The sequence below is a fragment of the Monodelphis domestica genome, chromosome 2 (genome assembly GCF_027887165.1).
Source record: "Monodelphis domestica isolate mMonDom1 chromosome 2, mMonDom1.pri, whole genome shotgun sequence".
NCBI classification, from domain to species: domain Eukaryota; kingdom Metazoa; phylum Chordata; class Mammalia; order Didelphimorphia; family Didelphidae; genus Monodelphis; species Monodelphis domestica.
This window is the reverse complement of record NC_077228.1, coordinates 356611391-356633953: the sequence shown is the minus strand read 5'-3', so window position 1 is coordinate 356633953 and position 22563 is coordinate 356611391. Positions and strand designations below refer to the sequence as shown.

Here is a 22563-nt window from a genome sequence, read left to right as displayed (position 1 = left end):
GTTTATTAGATCTTTAATATTTAAAATAAACACCATAAAGGCACATCCTAAAACACTTCTTACAGTACAGGCACAAGTTGTTTGTGATAATAAAGACATAAATTGTTTCTGTCTCACTCAGGCCCAAGGGGATTAAGAGGCCTTTGTATTCTGAATGCAGTGGTGCAGGGTCCTGCAGAGGGGGAATTGCTGTTTAGGAGAGACTAACTCTACTAGGGGCATTGAAGTTTGGAGACATTAATATTGCTAAGTTAACTATTACCCTGAGAAGAACACATTAATTCTTACTCCACACAATTCTAAGGTAGAATGTAAAGGTTAAATATATATGTATATATTCCTATGTGTAAATATATAATACATATAATATAAATATATGTAAATAAATAATAGAACATATATAATATAGGTATAAATACATCATATATAAACATAGAGTATATAATATAAAAATAATCTGTGTATTAAAGATTATATATGTAAATATACAATCTATAATACATATAATATATGATATAAATAGATAAACATATATTTCTCTATGTATATGTATAGATAAAGGAAATATCTATTAATATATACATACATACATATAGGAAAACTTACCAAGGATGGGTTTGGTACAGGCCTCACATTTCTCAGTATAAAGTTGGTGATAACAATCTTGGCAATATGGTTGTTCTTCTTTGGAAATAAATCTTTCTCCAAACAGTTGTTTGTTGCAATTAGTGCACAAAAAACACTCTTTATGCCAGGGCTGTTCATGATAAGTTATTCCTTCAGCAGTTATTGGCTAATTTGAGAAAACAAAGGAGATGAAAGTGTGAGCCCTGTTACACCAGGATGTTCAGGTCAATCTAGCAGAGGACCTGACACTCAGTGGATTCTATATAAATGCTTATTACCTTCCCCTTCATAGCCCAACTCAGTGCTAACTTGGGCAGCTAGGTGGTCTTGAATAAAGTGCTGGACTTGGAGTCAAAAAGACCTGAATTTTTTATTTTTTTTTTAACTCTTACCTTCTTACTATCATCTTGGAATCAATACTCAGTATCAGTTCCAAGGCAGAAGGATAGTAAAGGCTGCTTACATGGGGTTAGATGACTGGTCCAGGGTCACAAAGCTAGGAAGTATCAGAGGCCAGATTTGAAAAGACTAGAATTTTATTTCTACCTCATACATATATATTAGCCATGTGAATCATCTAAGGCCAATTATTTGGCCTCTTTCAGACTGTTTCTTCTTCTATAAAATGAGGATAAAAATAGCACTTTCATCATAGGGTTAAGAGGATTATGTGAGATAAATTATAGAAAGTGGTTTGTAGACTTTAGAGTACTATAGGAAAGCTAGAAAATATTATTTATTAGTTATGTAGAAAATATTATTTAATATTATTGCTATTACTATTAGATCCATTTAACAATGGGATATTGCTGTCCTTCAAATACCTCAAACCAGAAAAATGATAATAATAATAAAAAACAAAGTATCTGAAACCATAACCTATTTTCTCTTAATATTTAATCAAATTTGGCAAAGCTTGATCAAGCAATGTGCCTTACAATGTGCCACAAACCACTTTATAATCTAGTAAGCGGGTTAAGGCCAACAAAGGCTACACAGAAATAGCCACAGGTGCTGATGTTACCCTTTGATAAAAAGCCTTAAACCTCTCAGAGTTACAGGGAATATGAAGACTGTAAAATTGAAGAGCATGTACCTCTCTGAAATGGAAGAAGTGCTTCACTGGGAGTTCTTTGCATTGAGGAAATCATAGATCTGATTGTTTTTTAATGTGATAAATAGAGAAAACAAGGTCAGTCATTTGGAGATGTATATTCTGGAGTAAGCTCTCATAAAGCTTCTGGGATACATGGAGCAATGTGCCATCTTAGATTGCTTCTGTGAATTTATGCAAATTACTACACAAGGCCTCTGTAAAAGGCATCTTAAGGCATTTAAAGGTTGAATAATAATATTCTACAAGTTCATTACCTCTTATTTATGCTTCTGTAGAAAAATTTTTATGTTATAAGTTAATGATAAGATTTATTTCCTTTTCTCAATTGGAAAGTAAAGATATCGGACAGAAAATGGTTAGATTTTTCTCTGGTTTAAAAAACAACAACAACTTAAAAGCTGCTCAAGATAAGTAAATGAGTCACATAATGGTATGAAATAAAGCAATTTAAAATAATTCTCAGACATACTTCAAAAAAAAAAAGCTTGCTGCTTTCTGGCAGTCAAAACAGAATTCAGGGTTTCTTTGATTTGTTCTGAAAAGTAACTAAGCAAGCAAAGCTTAAAAGATTGGAAACTCAAATACAAGTAGTATGCATAGCAAAAATCAGAACCAGACACACGCACACCAGAGTCTGCTTAATTAGTAGGATAAATCCCTGGAATATGCAGGATGGTGTGGGATGAATTCTGACCCTAAGTGTGAGGTAGGTAGAGTGGCCCAAGATTAGGCTCAACATTTCTACCCTCATTTGTCAGCTCAGTTTTGCCCTGAATTGATCCTGAGGCTTTTAGAACAAGTGTCTTCTTTAATAAATTAGAAAAATGCTTTCTCACTCAGTAGATTGTGGGTAATTAAATGAGATAAAAAATAGCATTTTTTCAAGTCATGTTTTAAGTCTATTTGAACCCAAGGGATTTGAGATTCAGGGTTTGATTTTATTTTTAGAAAAACATAGATTTCTACTTTCAAAATTAAAAGCTCATGGCCAATAAAAATAGCAACAAAAATAATTTCTTTTAAAGACCTTTTACTAAAAAACATTTTCTTAAATTCTCAATTCTGGCAGGCATTGACCAGAGGCATTATTACCAATGTGCCTTAAAAGATACGTAGATTCCTGGGGCAGCTAGGTAGCAGAGTGGAAATACACCAGGCTTAGAGTCAGGAGGACCTGGGTTTAAATCTGACTTTAGATACTTCTTAGCTGTGAGACTCTGAACAAGTCACTTAACCCCATTTACCTTATCCTTATCCTTCTATTTTAAGAGTTGTGACTAAGACAATAAGTAAGAGTTATCTTCTCCCCTCAAAAAAAGATACATTGATTCCAAATCCAAAAGGAGGCTTTAGGAGGGGAAGAACCTGGCAAGGGATAGTTTTTTACCCAATTTAAACATTTACATTTCAAAACTTCTTGATAATCTTTTAAAAGTCATATATATATATATATATATATATATATATATATATATATATATTATATATATATATCCATTCTGCTATTCATTTCCATTTTGTGGGTGAATTCATCCCATTAACATTCAAAGCTATTAAATAACTAGTTGTTCATTTCCATCCCCCACCACCACCAAATGTCCTATAATATAGCCATGAGGGTCCCTACCCTGTCAAAATGCAGGCATCCAGGTCACATTTAGCTTTGAAAGAGAAACCTCTACTACACTACCTCTTCAGCATGAAGACAAACTGTTCCTTGTCTTTAGTATTTTTCTGATGACTTTAACTATCTCTTGTCCCAAGTACATTTAGCAGAAGAATGACAAATCATTTGTTCTTTTAGACCACAAATTCTTAAACTTTTTGTATGAATCAAGACCTTTTTAGGTAGTTTAAAGAAGTCCAGAAACTCCCTTTCAAAATAAGTTTGTTGGCTCCATTCATAGGGGAAGGAAATATTTAATTTCAATAAGAAGCCATATATAGTCAAATGCTACATTTGGCTGGGCCTGGGATGTCAGTTATAATTGTCAGTAGAATTATATTTTTTTCATCCCCATTCACATCACAAACCTTCTGAAATCTATACCTTGTCTCTGAAATAAAATTATATTTTTAACTTGAATGAAGTTTTAAAACTTTATATGATGATTAAGTCTATTTATTCTCTGGAACCTCATCTCTCAAGGGGTGAAACAGCTCTCTTAGTTGGTGTCATGCTTCTCAGAGTGTGACTGGAGTCCAATGGAAATCTCAACTGCCACTCATTTGCATTCCAATGGCCTTTATGCCTTTTATTTATGGAACTGTCATCATTCTTGTTGAGGAAATGCCTTTGGTGTCTCACCATAAGCAATGCTCTAGTAAATTTATACTTCACTATTTGAAGGCCCTAGATGGAGACTCCATCTGTTGATGGATATTGTGTTACCCTTCTATGACATGGTAGATGGGCTTTAGAAGTTTTTTTTTAAAAGCCTTTAAGAACCAAAAAGATAACATTTCTCTGTAGCCAACTGCATGATGCATCTCTCTGAAATTTATCTAGGCTAATCTTTGGCTAACAGACATATGATCTATTACTAAGCTCATAAATGAATCTATGTTGTTGTTCAGTTGTTTCACTCATGTTCAATCCCTTGTAACTCTATACGGTCCTTTCTTCTCAAAGATATTAGAGTGTTAGTCATTTCTTTCTCCAGTTTATTTTAGAGATGTGGAAACTGACACTTAAAAGGGGGTCAAGAGACTTGCCCAAGGTCACCCAAATGACCCAGACCAGATTTGAACTCAGGTCTTCCTGACTAATGATAACAATGAAAAATGGCAAAAACAACCATTCCAATAACAACAAAAACAATAATGACAACAAAGGCAACAAAACAATTACAACAATAACAAAAATGGCCAAAACAACAAAAAGAAAAGAAATGGCAATGCACAATGATGACAATGACAACCAAAAATGACAAAAACAACAAAAAGAAAAACAATGACAATACATGGAGACAACTACAATAATGACAACGATAACCAAAAAAGCAATGACAACGACAACAAAATGAAAAAGACAACAGATACAACAAAAATGACTAAATAAAAATAGAAATAACAATATCAAAACAACAATGGCAAAAACAATGACAAAAACTACAAAAGTAACAATGACAACAATGTCAAAAACAACATTGACGATTTCAAGAATGGAACAAATGAGAAAAACAATGATAGCAATGGTAAAAATAATAACAAAGACAAAAGCAACAATGACAAAAACAACAAATAACAAAAACAAAACTGACAACAAAAAGAAAAACAACCCCTAATAACAATGAAAACAGCAATAAAACAAAAACAATGATATCTAATAAAACAACAATAATAACAATGACAACAATGGCAACAAAAATGATGACAACAAAAACAAAATGACAAAAAATAAAAAAGCAACAACAATGACAAAAACAACAAAGATGACAACAAAAACCAACAAAAACAAAATTATAACAGCAACAAAAATATAAACAAAAACAGTAACAGTAACAACAATGGCAATCACAACAAAAACAACAAAAATAAGAATGATGAAGACAAAGACAAAAGCCAAAACAACAATACAAAGACATAAACAACAACAACAGCTTAGTTGGCATCCTCCTTCCACAAGCTGCACACTAGGGTATTTCAAGCCTAGTGGCACCCCATTCCCCCTATTGCATGTCCTAATGTTTGCCTGCTTCTTTCATCCCCCAAAAAATAAAATTTAAAAAAGGAATAGTTCAATGTATTCCCATTTCCTAGTATTTTTAATAGGAATGGGTACTATATTTTGCCAAAAGCTTTTTCTGCATCTATTGAGATAATCATGTGATTTCTGTTTGGTTTTGTTTGTTATTGAGATGGTCAATTACACTGATAGTTTCCTACTATTAAACCAATTCTGAAATTTCTTGTATAAATTCCATCTGGTCATAATGAATAATTCCTGTGAAATATTACTGTAGTCTCCGTGCTAACATTTTATTAAAATTTTTACATCTATATCAATTAAAGAATTTGGTCTATTAAAAAGACATGCATTGATAAAAGAAATTTCTAAACCAGGGCATTTTATATACTAAAAATATAGATTTTTAAAGATACATAGATAAATAAATGAGAATGAGAGGAAGTAGGGTATTGGAGTATTCTTTTCTCCGACTAGATAAAAAATGAACTTGAAGAATGATTATTTTAAATCACTGTGTTGCCACACCCTACTGCTCTGTCCATGATTTATTAGTGTTTTATTCACAAATAAATACTTCAGAGTTTAAAGGAAGTTTAAAACATTATGACTTGGTCATTAATGTAATGGAGACCTGTTTCATTAAACTACTTAAACTGTAGGAAAAAATTGTTTTCACATGAAAATCTAGAGAAGAAAAAATGGAATTGAGGGAGGTTCATGGCCCACCCCTCAATTTACTTTTCTTAGACCCATGTTTAGGAGACTACTATGTCACATGATGTGTTGACTACCTCTGATTCTATATACCCAGGACAAAGAAGTTCCGGTTTTGTCCATTCTTCCTTTCTGCTGTCAAGACTAAAGTTTTTCTAATGATCACGTAATTTCCTTGGGCCAAGTGCCCATTGGCACACAACTCAGAAATACAAAAGCTTTAAACCTAGGAATGATTAGTATTACCAGAGTATGATGTGAGAAGTCAAGCATCCTGTTTAAATTGGCTTCCTCCAACACTTTCTGAGTCAAAGCCCTCTTTCTCTGAATCAGTTACCCTTAATGGATCAAAACTCCCTAAGAACTATTTTGTATTCAAAATGCTTTTGGCCACCTCTTGAAAACAAGAATTCTTGTTTCACAGTAGTCAAAGGAACTGAATATCAAAAGTCCTGAATTGATTCGGGTAACGGAATTAACCAGTCCTGAGCAGATTTAAAAATTGTTCTGGAAAGTTTTGAATTCCTAGTTAAAATGAACAAAAGACAAGTGTGATATGCTCATCCTCATAAAAAATAGACATTAACCCAACTGTGTCCATGAATTTGTATAACTTTAAAACCTAGAAACTTTCAACATTCCATATTTTCCAACTTTAAAAAAGGAATTACCTTTTTACAAGATTTGCAGCGTGGAGCAAACTTCCTCTCAAAACATGGCACACAGTAGCGTTTATTTTCTTTGGTGACCAAAGGCTCTGTTCCTAGAGGTTTTTCGCAAGACTGACAAATAAAACAGGTTTCATGCCATTCGTTTCCCTCCAATTCTAATTTTCGACAACCTGAAAGATATAAAAATCAGAATCTTCTAAAAACAATTTAAACATATCTTTGCCATCTTGTCTTCACATCAACCTGTTTAGAGAGCATTCTATAAAATTAAAGAGGATTGGACTGAAAGGAAGGATGATGGCTTATTGAGATTGGCCCTGTTTATTTCTGGAAAATATATTGTTGTCCATCAACAAATGATAGAATGCTCTCCTTGAAGAAACTCTTCAAGTGCTGTACATACCACTAACATGGAAACATTCCCATTCAGGAAGTGATACAGGTGGAGTGCATGAATAGTTCTTTTTCATAAGTGATTTAGTAGATTTGTAAGTCTTAGACCTATTCCAGTTTTTAAAACGAGGCTAAGGATGCTCATAATACATTCCTATCTTTTTAAGGATAACTACTATTCCCCTCCCACAAAATATATATGGTGACAGTGTCACAACTGACTAAAACACTGATGTACTCCTAACCTGATTGTTTTCCAAGAACCAACAAGACACACTCTTGTATTCTTCAAATGAAAACCTAAAGAGGGTTATTAGTAGATTTAGAAAGGTTGTATATGTCTTTCAATGCAGGGATTAATCTATAGCTCTGTTCATCCTGGCCTTTTGTCCTTCAGAAAATGTATGGTATGTGGAAGCTCTAAAAGTATACTTCAAGAACCTGGAGATGAGCCAAATGAAACTATTTAAAATCCAGTTTTTTTGTTTTTTTTTTGTTGTTGTTTTTTTTGCTGATCTCATTTGCTTTAAGCCCTAGCTAACTCAGTATATGGGTAATTAGTATGGAGGTTTCACATGGATCTTAATCCTGCATTTTTAATTCTTCCCATTGCCATAAAAATTGGTTTTAGAGAGAAACACATGATAATATAGTTTACTCATGTACCAGGAAAAGGGAGTGGTTTTCAGACTGGTTTTTTGGTTTTGTTTTAAACAGAGAAGCAACCCTAGGTGATCTTTGGAAAGATGCCTCACTCAAAACTAAGAGAAATTCTTTGTCAGCTGCTACTATATTCAAGTGCTGGAATTCAATTAAAAACCGTAATATGACACTGTTATTTAGAGACAGAAGAGTCCTTGTTATCTTACCAGGCATAATGATCTTCTTACACTGGAAACACTTGGAAGAACATGTATTAGAATAACAGTCAGTACACAGCAAGATTTCATCCTTGGCAGCAAAAGGCTTTTCCACCAAGGAGCGATTACACTTGCCACACTTGAAACAGTCTTCGTGCCAGTGTCGGTCTTTGTAGGCAAGATCCTTTGAGAGAGTAAATAAATGTTAATTAAAAGCATTTACTGCAAAATAGGCCATTTTATAAGACAAAACTAAATACTCTCAGGATCCTGGTACCAGTAGGTTGTGCTGGTTGCTTGAGGGAAATTTATCAGTGATTTCATTAACCATAGGGAGAAGAACTCTATGAGCAAATTATGTGCTAAAGCCTGGGGTCTTCTTGGTGAATCATTGATAGGCTGTGATAGAATAAACTGAAGCTTTGCTTGCCCTTCATATTCACCAATATACGATGCAACTAGGTGGTGTGGTGGATACAGTCCAGAACGTGGTATTCAGGAAGACCTGAATTCAAATCTTATCTAGTTCTGTAAGTCTAATGAGTCATTTAATCTCTCTGAGCCTCACTTTTCTCATCTGTTAAATGGGTATAAGAATAGCACCTGTTTCAAAAGAGTTGGTGTGAAGATCAAATGAATTAACATAAGTAAAATGTTTTAGAAGCCTGAAAGTGTCATATATGTTCTAGTTATCATCATCATCCTATCTCTATGAGATTTTTTTATAGAAGGTTGGGGCAATTTTTTTAACAGAAGAGATCCAATGGATTTTATTAAGTAATGAAGTAATACAGTCAGATTTATGCTTTATAAAAAAAAACATTTTGGACACTATTTTTAATAGGTGTTCACTTGGCTTGCTTTTATTTTTCTGCCACAAACAATATATTTGGGCATATGTGAGATCTTGTTCATCTTTTCCTGAATTTGATGTCCTTAAGGCAGTTCCATTATTTTCTAATCCAAATTTTACAAAAACAAAGGAAACAAGCATTTCCATATACAGGGAAAAAGAAGATAGTACACAAATAAAATTACAAATCTGGTATATGTTTACCTTACTTTTCTTCACATCTACATGATAAATCCCATTCACAAGTGTCCCAGACCCTCTCCACCCTCCCCATCCTCTCACATCACAAAAGATATATTGAGGGAGGTCAACATGTACATATAGAAATGAAGTCTTTCATGTTTCATCTTTCTGTTTAGTTTCTGGAGGTAATTTTCATAGTTTATTCTCCTACCATTAATTCTATGGCTATGTATATTGTTCTCTTGGTTCTACTCATTTCATTGTTCATTATCTCACAAAGTTCTTTAAAGTTCTTTTTAAAATCAGTCTATTCATTGTTTCTTATGGCATAATAGCATTTATTCCGTTATAATCATATACCACAATTTGTTTCAGTCATTCCCCAATTCATGGGCATCCTCATAGTTTCCAAAAACTTGTCATCACAAAGAGATCTGATATAAATATTTTGCAACATATGGTTCTTTTCTTTTCTCACTTCTCTCCCTGGAAAATAGCCCCACAATGTTCTTGCTGGGTCTAAAGGTTGGTACAGTTTTATAACTCTCTTGGGTGCAATTTCAACATAATTAATCATATTAAAAACCACCAAAACATTCCAAACTGAATAATTATCTCAATAGGTACAGAAAAAGTCTCTGATGATATGTAACACTCTTTTATGCTAAAAAATAAAAACAAAAACTACAAAACAAAGGTAAAAAGGAACCTTTTTTTTTAAACCCTTACCTTCTTTCTTAAAATCAATATCGCGTATTGGTTCCAAGGTAGAAGAGTTTAAGGCCTAGGCAATGGGAGTTAAGTGACTTGCCCAAGGCCATATTGCTAAGAAATGTCAGAGACCAGATTTGTACTCAGAATCTCCCATCTCTAGGCTTGACTCCTAATCCACTCAGTCACCTAGCTGCCCCCAAAAAGGAACTTTTAAAAAATATACAAAAAGCATCTATCTAAAACCAAAAGCTAGCATCATAAGCAATGAATATACAATAGAAATTTTTCCAATAATATGGGAATGAAGCACTCTCCTCACTGTTATTTGATATATTTCAGTAATTACTAGCAATATCAGTAAGTGAAGAATGAAAGGAATAAAGATAGATTAAACTCTCCCAGATTGCTAATAATATGATGGTTTACTTGGAAAATATGGGCTATAACTTTAGCTTGAGGTGAGTGAAAAAGCTTTCACTTTCTGGAAAGTACTTCCACTACTTCTCCTGGTCTTTATAACCCTTGTGTCCAACTCATTGTCCATCTGAACTACTCTCTGTTCTATATGTGTGTGCATATATTTGCATTTAAAAATGTGTCTATACACATGTATATATTTCATGTGTGTATGTGTGCATTATACATATATGTATGTAATGCTTGCATCCTATAGGTTAGGCACTATGGGATATCTATCCAAATTCATGTTGAAATCTAAACAATAGTTATTCATCTGTTGGGTCTTTATGATGTGATTAAATAGACCAGATTACTTTGAATGATTACAAATGTTCTTAAAGAAGTTTTACAATCTGAAGGATATTGTAAATATGTTGAGAAACTGATATACTGTATCTGAAGAAAGGAAAAATACCAAAGATAGGGAAAATTCTTGGATCTTGTTAATATAGGGAACGATAGCTGAAACTACTAATTTATCCCTCTTCTCCTATCTCTAGAAAATCTTTCAATAACCCAAGAACATAAATACATTGTGAAAGAACTCCCTATATAACACAAATTGTTGGGGAAATGGAAAAGTAGTCTGGTAGGAATTAGATTTAACCCAGCCTCTCACACAATGTTCCAAAATAAGATCAAAATTAATTTGTGATCTAAGTGTTTAAAGTCCCAAGGGAATCTATAAATTGAGAAAATTCTCAAGAGACTATTAATAGGAAAAAAATAACATGCTTTCTCAAGAGATATTGATGAATCACTCTACCATCTTTCAATAAAGTGAAAGATGGAGAGATGGTGCTTATTTTTATTAAGAAAAAACAATTCAGTAAAATTAAATGCACCATTAAAAGTTCTTTATAGCAAGATATATAGCCCATCTGTATATCCGGATCATTTAGGACTCTGAGAAGAATGTGAACATTGAGCAACCCTGTTTAATGATCTTCTGAAAATAAACATCAGAAGTATCATAAAACAGGGAAATGTCTACTTGCCAAAGGTATTCACCAGTGTGATGGAAGAGTTCTGGTACAGAGACATGACAGCAGAAATATTTGCTATGGATGAGGGGATCTTCAAGATGTTTCTGTTTGCAAATGACATAACACTGATTTTTATGTGACAAAAGTATATATTTAAAATCAAAAGTCAGCTTTTATGTAATGGAGAAATAGAAGCTTTGTCAGTAAAATATAGGAATAAAGCAAGGATTCCTCCTTTCTCAATTTCATCTAGCATCATCTCTATAAATACTAGATATGTGGCAATGAGACTAGAGAAAATAATCAAAGACCTGGAGTTAAAGGAGAGATAATTTTATCCATATTTGCTGAAAGCATGATGGTTTATTTAGAAAATCCTAGAGAATCAGAAAAGAAACTGAGACAAAAACCTCAGTCAAGTAACAGGATACAAAATATTCTCTTCCACGTCAATGTATCCTTTATATAGCAATAAAAAAAAAAAAACAGAAACATGGAAAGGGAAATCCCAAACAATATAATTATAGAGGACAGCTAGATGGCTCAGTAGATGGAGAACTAGGCTTTGAGATGGGTGGTCTGGCTTCAGATATTTGCTAGCTCTGTGACCCTGGGCAAGTCACTTAACCCCCATTGCCTAGCCCTTTCCACTCTTCTGTTTTAGAACCAGTACACGTTATTGATTCTAAGATGGAAAGCAAGGGGTTAAAAAATATTATAAAACACAGGAAATATCTGTGTCAACATATAGTATTAAGTATTTAAGACCTGTATTGATAAAATTACCAAAAAATGCCTTTAAGAAATACCAAATAAGTAAAGGGATATTTAGGACTTCTTATGAAATCATCTCAATATAACAGAAATGATGTTTTTAAAGCTGATTTTACATAGTTAATGCTATGCTAATCAAACTACCTGAGCAATGCTTTCTAAAACTAGACAGAATAAAAGCAAAATTCATTCAGAGGAGCAAAAGATCATAAGGAAATTTTTTTAAAGTAAGAATAAGTGGGAATATAATTTTCAGACTTCAAAATGTACTATATATGAGTAATAATCTTGTTTGAAAATGCAAAGGTAGATTGATAGAACAGAATAGATAAGCAAAAATCAGGAACAACTTAAGCTTAAAAACTTGTGCATTTAATAAAACCAAGAACATAAATTATTTGTGGAAGAACTCTCTATATGACACAAATTGCTGGAGAAATGGTAAGGTATTCTAGAAGAAATCAGGCTTAACACAGCCTCTCATACAATGTTCCAAAATAAGATTAAAATTCATTTGTGCCTTAATTATTGAAGTCGCAAGAGACCTCACATTTCATATTTGGCTTACAATGATACGCTCATTGAATACAAGAATGCTATTTCTAATTTTCTTGAGAATATGAAGTCATTAAACACTAAGAACTTGAAATCAGGGGCAGCTAGGTAGCATAGTAGATAGAGCACAAGGTCTGGAGTCAGAAGGATCTGGATTCAAATGTAACCTTAAACACTTCTAGTTGTATGACCTAGGCAAGTCACTTAACCCCAATTGCCAAAGCTTGCCACTCTTGTCTTAAAAATAATACTAAGACAGAAGATAAGAGTTTATATATGTACATGTGTTTGTATGAAATCAGATGGAAATCAATCAATAGATTTTGAAATCAATAGATATTACAGTCCCTCTCTGTTTTTCAGAGTCTTGTTCTTGGTTCCTATAACAGCAGCCCATTGGAATAGTGAGGATTTTGCTATGTCATAGCAGCAATGACACTCCTTCCCCACCCAAACCCAAGCACCAGAATTGCTTTTATCTCCATCTATTGCCACCTCAGAAAAGAGGTTTCTAAAACAGAATCTACCAGACAAGATTGTATGTCTCCAGATTTTACCTTCCTCTTCTCTGTTGTTTTTCTGGACTTTTCTTTCTTTCAATCATGTTTTCCTCTGCCCCCCTCATTACATTTTACTATGTTCATGTTGGGGCATTTCCTCATTCTCAAGCTATAGGATAGATGGTATTATTAGAGAGAGATGCAACAAAAGCCCACCACAGAAGACTGACTGATCAGGTGATATCTTGTGTAGATATGGTGGGGCAGAGGGAAGGGAGTTCTTAATGAAGCAAGTGACTGGCTTGGTGACCCAAGATTAAATGGTTTTAATTACATGAAGTTATAAAGTTTTTGCACAGACAAAATCTCAATTAAACTAGGATAATAAAAGTCAGTTGAGGAAAAAGTCAATTGGGAAAAATGCTTTGCATCAAATACATTTTTGAATCTAATATGGAAATCATAATGGGAAATTACGTAAACAAATGATGGAGCCATTCCTTAATGAATAAGTAGTCAAAAGATATTAAAAAATGGTTCACAAAAAAGTAACTGTAAATGATTATATGAATATTTAAGTGACTAATAATACTAAGAAAAAGGCATATCAAAACAAGTCTGAGTCTTAGTATTTTGTTTTCATACATATTTAGTAACTCAGTTTATTACACAACAAACTGCTACAGATAGTGAAAGATAGCAATAAATGTTCCTATTGGCATAATAATAAACATTTGGTGGAGCTGTAAAGTTGTCTAACTTTTCTGGAAAGTAATTAGAGATTATCCTAAGAAAGTTACTAAAATGTGAAAATTTTGAGTGTGGAGGTAAGAAAAAAGTGACTAAAATATCTATATTCTAGATGATACTGTAGCTCAATCATTGGGTGGGGAGACAAGACTTGAGTTTGAATCCAGCCTCAAATTCTTCCTCACAGTGTGACCCTGATCAGATCATTTAACCTATTTTTGACTCAGTTTCCTCGACTTGTAAAATGAGGACAATGATAGCACTTACCTCCTAAGGGTTGTTGTGAATAATCAATGAGATAATAATTATTAGTGTTTAGTTAGCACAATGCTTGACATATTATAGATTCTACATAAACATTACCTATTCTTATATAATTATATAACTAACATTAATCATCAAATATGAAAGATAATTAATTTTATTCTAACATCTCATTGCTAGGCATATAATCCAAGAGCATCAGTGATTAAAAAAGAAGCTTCCATATACACCAAAATATTTATATTAGCTCTTTGTGGTTTTAAAGAATTTGAAACATAGCAAATGCCTAAACAAATTGAAGTAGATAAATAGAATAGAAAATTACTTACCTATAATATGGCATAAAAGTGGGAAAACAGTAAGAAGACCTGTTCTTAGCTTTGCCATTTACTATCTAAGTGACCTTGGGAAAGCCAGTTAGGATCACAAATTCACACATTTAGAGTTGGAAGGGACTTAAGAAGCCATTTAGTCAAATCCCTTCATTTTAAAGATGTGGAACTTGAACCTCACATTAAAATTAAGTAACTTGCTTAAGATCACACAACTAATAAGCATCATAGGTGGAATTTGAACCCAGGTCTTTTGACTTGAAAGCTAATAACCTAGGCTTCAGTTTCCACATCTATAAAATGAAGGGTCATAAAATATTCTTGGTTAGCCTTTAATCTAAAATTGTAGGAGCTATATAAATATTCAAATGTGTGTGTGGTGTGTGTTTGTCTCCTTGTAGTTAACAGAAGTAAAAATCCCAGAGAGGACATATGTATATTGAATTCTTTATTAGGATTTAGTAGATAAATATTAGGTAGTAGCTTAAGGTCCGTGGAAGTTCCATAACTTGAAAAGGATCATAAAACTAAATATGGGAGGTGGAATTTGAACTCAATCTTGACTTCAAATCTGTCATTTTATACACTGTACCTCATTGACTTGTGTGTGAAAGGAGCTTAAATGTTTGTTAAATTGAATTGAATGCATCAATAAAATCTCGGGCACTTTCAAATATAAAATATTGCTCCAATATTTCAAAATATGTGATTTCATCAGTGAGTACTCCTTTAATGTAATCTCTCCACAATTATCTTCCCTTTCCTTAGGGTAATTTTCTTTTGAAGGCTTTAAAAAGCAATACATAGGCAGAGAGTATTAATAAAAAATATTCAGTATAACTCCTTTATTGAACTCTTGGATCTTCCCTATATACAAATCTAACTGTGTTACTCCTAAATTAAAATATACAAACAATATAGTGACCTATTATTTCTCTATAACAGGAAGTTTTAACCTAGGTCTTGTGGACTTTATTCTCTGATGTTTTTGTATCTATATTTCAATATGATTATTTTCCTTTGGAATCCCATTTATTTTATTTTATGCATTTATAAACAGTATTCTGAGATGGAGTCCATTCAGACATTTTTCTAAGAAGGTACGACCATACTACCAAAGGAAGGCCTTAACACAAAATGAGACAAGAACTCCTAAATCAAATAATAATAGAAGGAATCTTTACCCTGGTATTTAAGACCTTTAAAAGTCCTGTTTGATCCTACTCTTCAGCCTTATGTCACTCTTCTTCATTCTAAATTCTAGTGAACCTAGGCTATTTTTACTTCTTTGATTTCATCTTGCCTTCTCTTGCTTCTTGAAGGCTATTTTTATTCCATGCCTGAAACCTACTCCTGCCTCATCTCTGATTAAATCTTTTATTTTTAGGAAAAGCCCACTCAGCTCAGCTGCCACCTCCTTCATGAAGCCTTACCTGATCCTTTCAGATGAAAATGACTTCTGTCCTATAGAATTTTCCAATGGTACTTTGAGTGCTTTCTTTGCCCCAATCACCTCTACTTTTATAATAACTTGTTTTTATGGCATTCCATCTTATAACTACCTAAGGGCTGAGATTCCCCTATATAGTCACTACATCTATACATCTATGTTTTGCATCTATGTGTCCGTAGTACCTAGGGCAGTGTCTCATATGTTTTTGTCCAAACTTGAGATTTCATTGCTTTGAGAGATGCCCTTCATCAATGCAGACAAGCAATTCATCTGTAATGCCTAGTTTAGGAAATTGCCTGGAACATTAAGAGATGAACACATCTAGGATTGCCCATTTATTAGAAATAAGAGGGAGTAGTTGAACTTGTCTTCTGGATTCTATTATCAAATGTTGTCTCTGACTTTCTATATGTGGGTTCTTTTTTAAAAATTATTTTTATTTGTTTTTAATATTCATTAAAAAAACTTTTGAGTTCTGAATCCTCTCTTTCCCACCCCTCCTCCACCCATAGTGAAGGCAAAAAAAGGGGGGGGGGTATCAATTATTACATAGTTTCTTAATACACTTTCAAAAACTCAATTTGATCAATTGGAATTTTTCATGCCCCTATTATGCAAGCAATACTCGGTTCTGGGAATACAAAGACAAAAATCCAGTTCAAAAGGCAATGAATTTATGCATTTAAAAACAGTCATTGACATTATTTATTCTGTGATGGTACAACCATTTTACAAAAAAAAAAAAAACAGGGATTCCTCAGAATAATATTTTGAAATTCATAAAAGAAAACCATTAGGATTCCACAGGAAACCAATTATGTTGAAATATAAATATAAAAAGAGCAGGGGGAAAACAAGCTCACAGAATCAAAAGATAATCCGGACAATGAATTCAATCAATTGGGATTTGTTATTGATACTGTCCTAGGTTCTGGAAATATAAAGCCAAAATTCAGCCATCTCTGCCCTTAGAGACACAAATAAGTATATAAAGGATAGGAACTAGAACTATGATTTCTTAGACCCTGGTGAGGAAATTCCCTTCATAATGCAGGTCAGCTCCTTTTCTGTAACTTAAAAGTCTTGCCTAAAATTTGCCTAAAGTACTGAGAAGATAAGTGTCTTGCCCAAGATTTGAATCCAGATCTTTCTAGTCTCTAAGCTAAGCTTTCTGTCCAGTGTATCACACTGCCTTTCATACTCATATGCAAATACATATCTCTATTCCCATTTGAATATAAATATATTTATATAAATGTGTAAGTACATTCAAAATAGATATAAAGTTATTGGGGGAGGAATTAGTATCTGGGAGTATTAAGAAAATTATGCGTATTAGTATCTGGGAGTATTGGGAAAACTATGTAGAAGGCAGTGTTTGGGCTTGTCTTTGAAGGAAACTAGAAATTTCATAAGGAAGAAATGCATTTCAGGGATGATGGGCATGGAATGTCACCTCTCAGGAAAAGCAAGAAGGCTAGTTTGGCTAGACTGCAGAGTACACAAAGATTAGATGGAATAAGGTTGTAAAAAGCTTAAATACTAGACAGAGGAGTTTGCATTTGAATTAATATAATTTCATGTTTCTTTGACATGCGTGATACAAGTCATTTAAAGATTCAATGATGCTATATGTTCAATGGCTACATCTTAGAAACAAAATGATTTTATACTCCCTCTGATTTTGAGAGGAAATAAAAAATACAAGATTCAGTTCTGTTCGTTAGTTTCTGACATTCATTTTTTAGGCAGTTCAGTTAATTATTTTACGACCTCGGAATAAGATCCCACTGGAGAGGGGAAAATCTCACCTTTGAGTCACATGCAATGGGCCTCTTGCACTCCTCACAGTTGTTAGAAAAGAGCTGTTCATAACAAGGAATACAATAAGCTTCAGCGTCCTGTAATATAAACTTCTTTCCAAAAAGTAATTCCATGCAGTGCTTACACTCAAATTTATTATTTGTCATTTTGGAGTTGATTCTGTTCAGGAAGAAATGAAAAATGAAGTAAATAAATTATATGAATTAATTGTTATCATTGTTACTCTATTTTTTTGCATTTCACAGGAGGTAACAAGCTCTTGGATCAGTGAAGTCAGGCATTTTCAAAGTCACTTAATAAGATCAGTACATTTCCTACAAGCACATTTCCTAAAGGAATGAAGTCAGATTCAGAAAAAAAAAAAGAAATATAGCCATGGTGGCACTTAGACTGACTAAAGACAATTCATGTATCCTAGCTACACATTTTATTTGGTAAAAGCAGTTGACAAAATGAATCATCAGCAACCAATGCACAATGCATGGAAATTCCAGCAATCAACAGAATTCTGCTTGTATGGAAATGAGGAAGTTTGATCACAAGGGAAAAAATATAATCTGCTAACATTTCCCTGAGTGTGTTATCACTTGTGGGAAAGTTTGGGGGTTGAATTATATAGGAATGCTAAAGAAAAATGAAATAATAATTTATACAATGTCATTTCCTATTTCAGTTATTCATTTCATAAATGAATGCAACTACTCTGTGCTTGGTGCTGGGCCAGTTTATAGAATCACAGATTTAGAACTTGAAAGCACATTAAAGGTCATCTAGTTATATAGTACCTTCATTTAAAGATGAAGAACTGAAGGGCTTGTCCAAGATCACAAAGCCAATGAGGTGTTGCTGGTCCAAAGAAAGCCAGATCCTCTGATTACAAGTTCAATGCTCTTTTGATTGTACCATAGGTCTTCTCACGCTGCTTACCATATGGGGCAAAAGAAGAGTATAGCATGTACAGTTACAGTGATAATACTAATTATTTTAACTTCACAATTAGTCTTTCTATTTATTATGTTGGGAATACTTCCCTAAGATAAGTAAGGCATATATGAATATTTGAATTATTTCTGATTTCACGGGGGTGGGATGGGGAAATCAGGGATCAAGGTTTTGGGGGAGGTTCTCAGTTTAGACTTCATCTGCCAACCTAGAATATGTGACTAGATAAAACCTAGGAACTTTCCTGAGGTACATTAAGATTGTGACTTGCTTCTAGTCACATTCCTAGAAAGTATCACAGGAGGAGTTTGAACCAAGATATTCCCATCACAAAATTTGTTCCTCTGTTATTTCATTCAGCCAAGCATCCTTTAAGACATATACACAAAAAGTAAAATAACAGCAGACAACAAAAATGAAAATGCCACAAAATAATATATGATGAGGTGCTGAATGAAGATAATATGATGATGAATCAGCAAAGAATTGAAAGGATATTACATAGCTTAGAAGACAAAGTGATAAACCTTACCCAGGAATTGGATTCACCAAAAACTAGATGAAACAGAAATCAATGTTTTCATGAGATGGTAAGTAAAATTAGAACATGATCAAAAGAATGAAAAATAGAATAAAAAGCAAGATGGTTTATGTCAAAACAACTGACTTGGAAAATAAGTCAAGGTCATATAATTTGAGCATCATTGAACTGTCAGACAGCTAAAGATATCATATATCAAGAAATTATAAAATTTAAACAACCCAGATATATTGGAACCAGAAAGCAAAATAAAAGAAGCCACAAATTACTTTCTGAAAGAAATTCCTAAGAATATCATATTTAAATCATACTTGGGTACATCAGGATGAAGTACATGAAATAAGAGAAATTATAGATTATATCATGCAAGATGTGGCAGCTTGTACTCTTTATGAAAAGAGATTTTATAACACAATTCTAAAGGGAAAAGGGAATCAGCTTACAATCAAGAATAATGAATCACACATATCTGAATTTAATCTTAAAAGAAAAAAGTAAACTTTTAATGGAATAGAGGACTTTCAAGCATTTCTGATTGGAAAAAATAGCACTGAGACATGAAATATTAAACAAAACTTTGAAATTCAAACAAGAATCAGTAGAAACTTACAATTGTAAAGGATATATGAGGCTGGGCTGTATTTCTAACATCTTAAAGGGAGTGAACAAGAATCCCTTTGGAAGCTGAGTGTCTTTCAAAGGCCATTAAAGGGTAAAATGAGAAAAAAAATCTGAGGTCTTGGGAATGGATTGATTCAGTTCTGAAGATTTTAGTAGAAGAAAAAGAGAAGAGAAAATAATAGAACGAAAACACTGGATATAAAGGACAAAAGGTGAGGTGGGACTTGCTATTTTTTTTTTATTGTAGTGCATTAGAAGAAAAATATACAAACATGCAGAAAGATGGAGGAGTGAGCATCAGATAAACCTTACTCTTAACTCAAATGGGAAAAGGAGGATTTAAACATGCAGAGTTTGTTGTAAAAAATACCTCCAATTCAACAGGGATACAAGCAGAGCTGTGTGGTATTGAGGAACAGAAAAACTTTAGGAAGGGGATCTAATCAAAAACAAAACAGACATGTGGATTCTGAAGAAGGGAGGTAGAAGAGAAAATTGGGAGGGGGTGCCTTAGATGAGGGAATAAATGAATAAACTATGAATACAAATGTAAGGTAGTATTATTGGACCATAAGAAATTATGAAAATATGGTTTTAGAGAATGCTGGGTAGTATTAACCAACACAGAGTGAACAGAATCAAATGAACACTTTCTATGACAAAAACATTAAAAAACAGCAGCTTTGACAAGATTAAGAACTCTAGTCAAAACAATAATCAGTCATGCCTCTATGCCTCTGGAAGATTTATGATATGATATACTGATGGATAAGGGATTGACACAAAATATAGGGACATATTTTTGGACAAAACTACTATATAAATTAGTATTTCTTTTTATTAGACTTATACACCCTCAATTAATTTGAGAACAGGAAGGAAAGCGTGTGTTTGTGTATTGTGGAAAGGAAAACTAAAGCAAGTTCTGGACTTTCTGCCACTGAGTTGGAACAAACAGCAGGTGAAATGTTAAAGAGAAGATATTGACAAGACTGACAATTTTTGGGAGAAGGGGAAACTGGGAGTGGCAGTTGGTATTGTGACTAGCACTTTCTTCCTAGCCCTGGAAGTGGAAGGGGTCTCTCTCTCCCGGTCTCTGGATAGAAGTGTCTCTATTTTTCTGATTTTCCCAACTGTGTGCTCTCCCTGGATTCCTGTGATTGTGTCATCTACAAAAGGACTTAAGGGAACAAGTTTGAACTCTAAGGCCAGTCTTTAGGGCATCAGCCTGAAGAGACAGGCCCAACCAGCTCTGAAAGTCATAACTTTTCTCCTCTCACTGTCTACTGCTAAGACTTTTGAAATTAAGAAAGCTAGCACAGATATAGCATAGACAGGAATAAGAGAAACCCTCCACTAGCCTGTGAGGACTGGCCTCAGCTCAAGAGCTGAGAGAGACTCAAAAAACCTCATCTAGGGAAATCCTTCTTCCCTCTTCCCTGATACTTCTCCAATCCAAATTTGTTATTAAAATTTTTCTTTATTTGACTATCACAGTCAGATAAGAGGACCAACATTTCAGGGGACATAGAGGGAGCTGAACCTCAGGACAGCCAGTCAATTATAATCAGTCCTTATTGGACCCCTGCTGGGCGACTAAGTCTGATGGGAGGTCTCAAGAGTACCCTCAGGAGGGTCCATGCTTACCTGCTCTGGGGTATCTGCAACATCAATCTATAGAGAAGACGTCCCCCCTCAGGCTATCATAAGTGGCCCATTTTTCGGTAACCCCATTTTTCAAAAATAGCCTCTCAGCAGGGGGCATGGGGCATCTCTCTCCTTTTACCTCACTGTCAGCCATATTCCCCTCTCTCCCTTCAACTCCTCCATTCATTGTTATAAAACCTTCAGTATCCCCTGTTCTTTAATCCTTCTCATTTTCCCAAAAAATATTACAGTATGTGTGTGTTGTATGTGTGCGAGGGTGGGGGGGGGGGGAAATTTAGCAACAGTGATACAGAGAGGGCTGAAGGGGGAGAAGGAAAGAAAGAGAACACTACTTAAATACTTTCAGAATTAAAGATAAAGTTTAAAACAAAATTTAAAAACACTTTGACCATTGCAAAGGAATAGGGTCTCAGCAAAAACTGTGGTCCACAGGAAACCAGTTTCATTAGCCATTCCTACAGAGACTGTGTCAACTATTAATGTGCTATTGAGAGATAGGGAATATAGTACTGGGGAGGAGTTACAGTCTAACTATGATATGGAAAGAGTTAATTATTATGAATGAAAAATGCCATATGAGGTGCAGAAAGAAAAAAGACCAAAAGAATTTTTTTTAAAGACTGATTGAATGAACCATTATAGAGAAAGAGTTTGAAAGCACATTTTGAGAGAATTAAGTTTAACTCTTATTTTATTAAGCAGTTAACTGAGAATTTCTGAGGGCCTTGTACTTCTATTCAAAGAGAATTATGATTCCTATAATAAGAAGGCATCAGCAGTTTCAGCTAATAAAGGCTATGGTCTTTCTCATGGAAGATAAATTTTAGAAATATTTAAATGAGTTTATGTTAATTTTTACACTATTAATAATTTTGTCAACATTAATGTTTGTCTAATCCTGAGACCAGGGAGAGTGGGGTCAATCAGAAGGAGGAGAAGTAGAGTGAGAGAAAATTTACTTATAAAATGGAATCAGAAATAGAACTAATTGTTGAGGGAAATTGTCTATTTCTCTTTGTTTTCAAGAGAATATCAAAATACTAACCTTTATATTCTGAGAACCCATATAAA

General features: G+C 33.6%; 1 protein-coding gene across 7 annotated transcripts in view; it reads right to left on the bottom strand.

Moving 5' to 3' along the window:
* FHL5 (four and a half LIM domains 5) overlaps positions 1-22563 on the bottom strand; it is an 87783-nt gene that overhangs the window by 27813 nt on the left and 37407 nt on the right. For 6 of the 7 annotated variants that reach the window (XM_007484342.3, XM_056818609.1, XM_056818612.1 and 3 more), the window contains 5 exons: positions 18506-18639; positions 17708-17879; positions 8083-8257; positions 6821-6990; positions 607-793 (listed from right to left, as the gene is read on the bottom strand). In XM_007484342.3, the coding sequence (XP_007484404.1) occupies positions 607-793; positions 6821-6990; positions 8083-8257; positions 17708-17866 (691 nt within the window). In that variant the 5' untranslated portion in view covers positions 17867-17879; positions 18506-18639. The remainder of the gene's footprint in view (positions 1-606; positions 794-6820; positions 6991-8082; positions 8258-17707; positions 17880-18505; positions 18640-22563) is intronic. The other variant, XM_056818610.1, reaches the window with a different exon arrangement.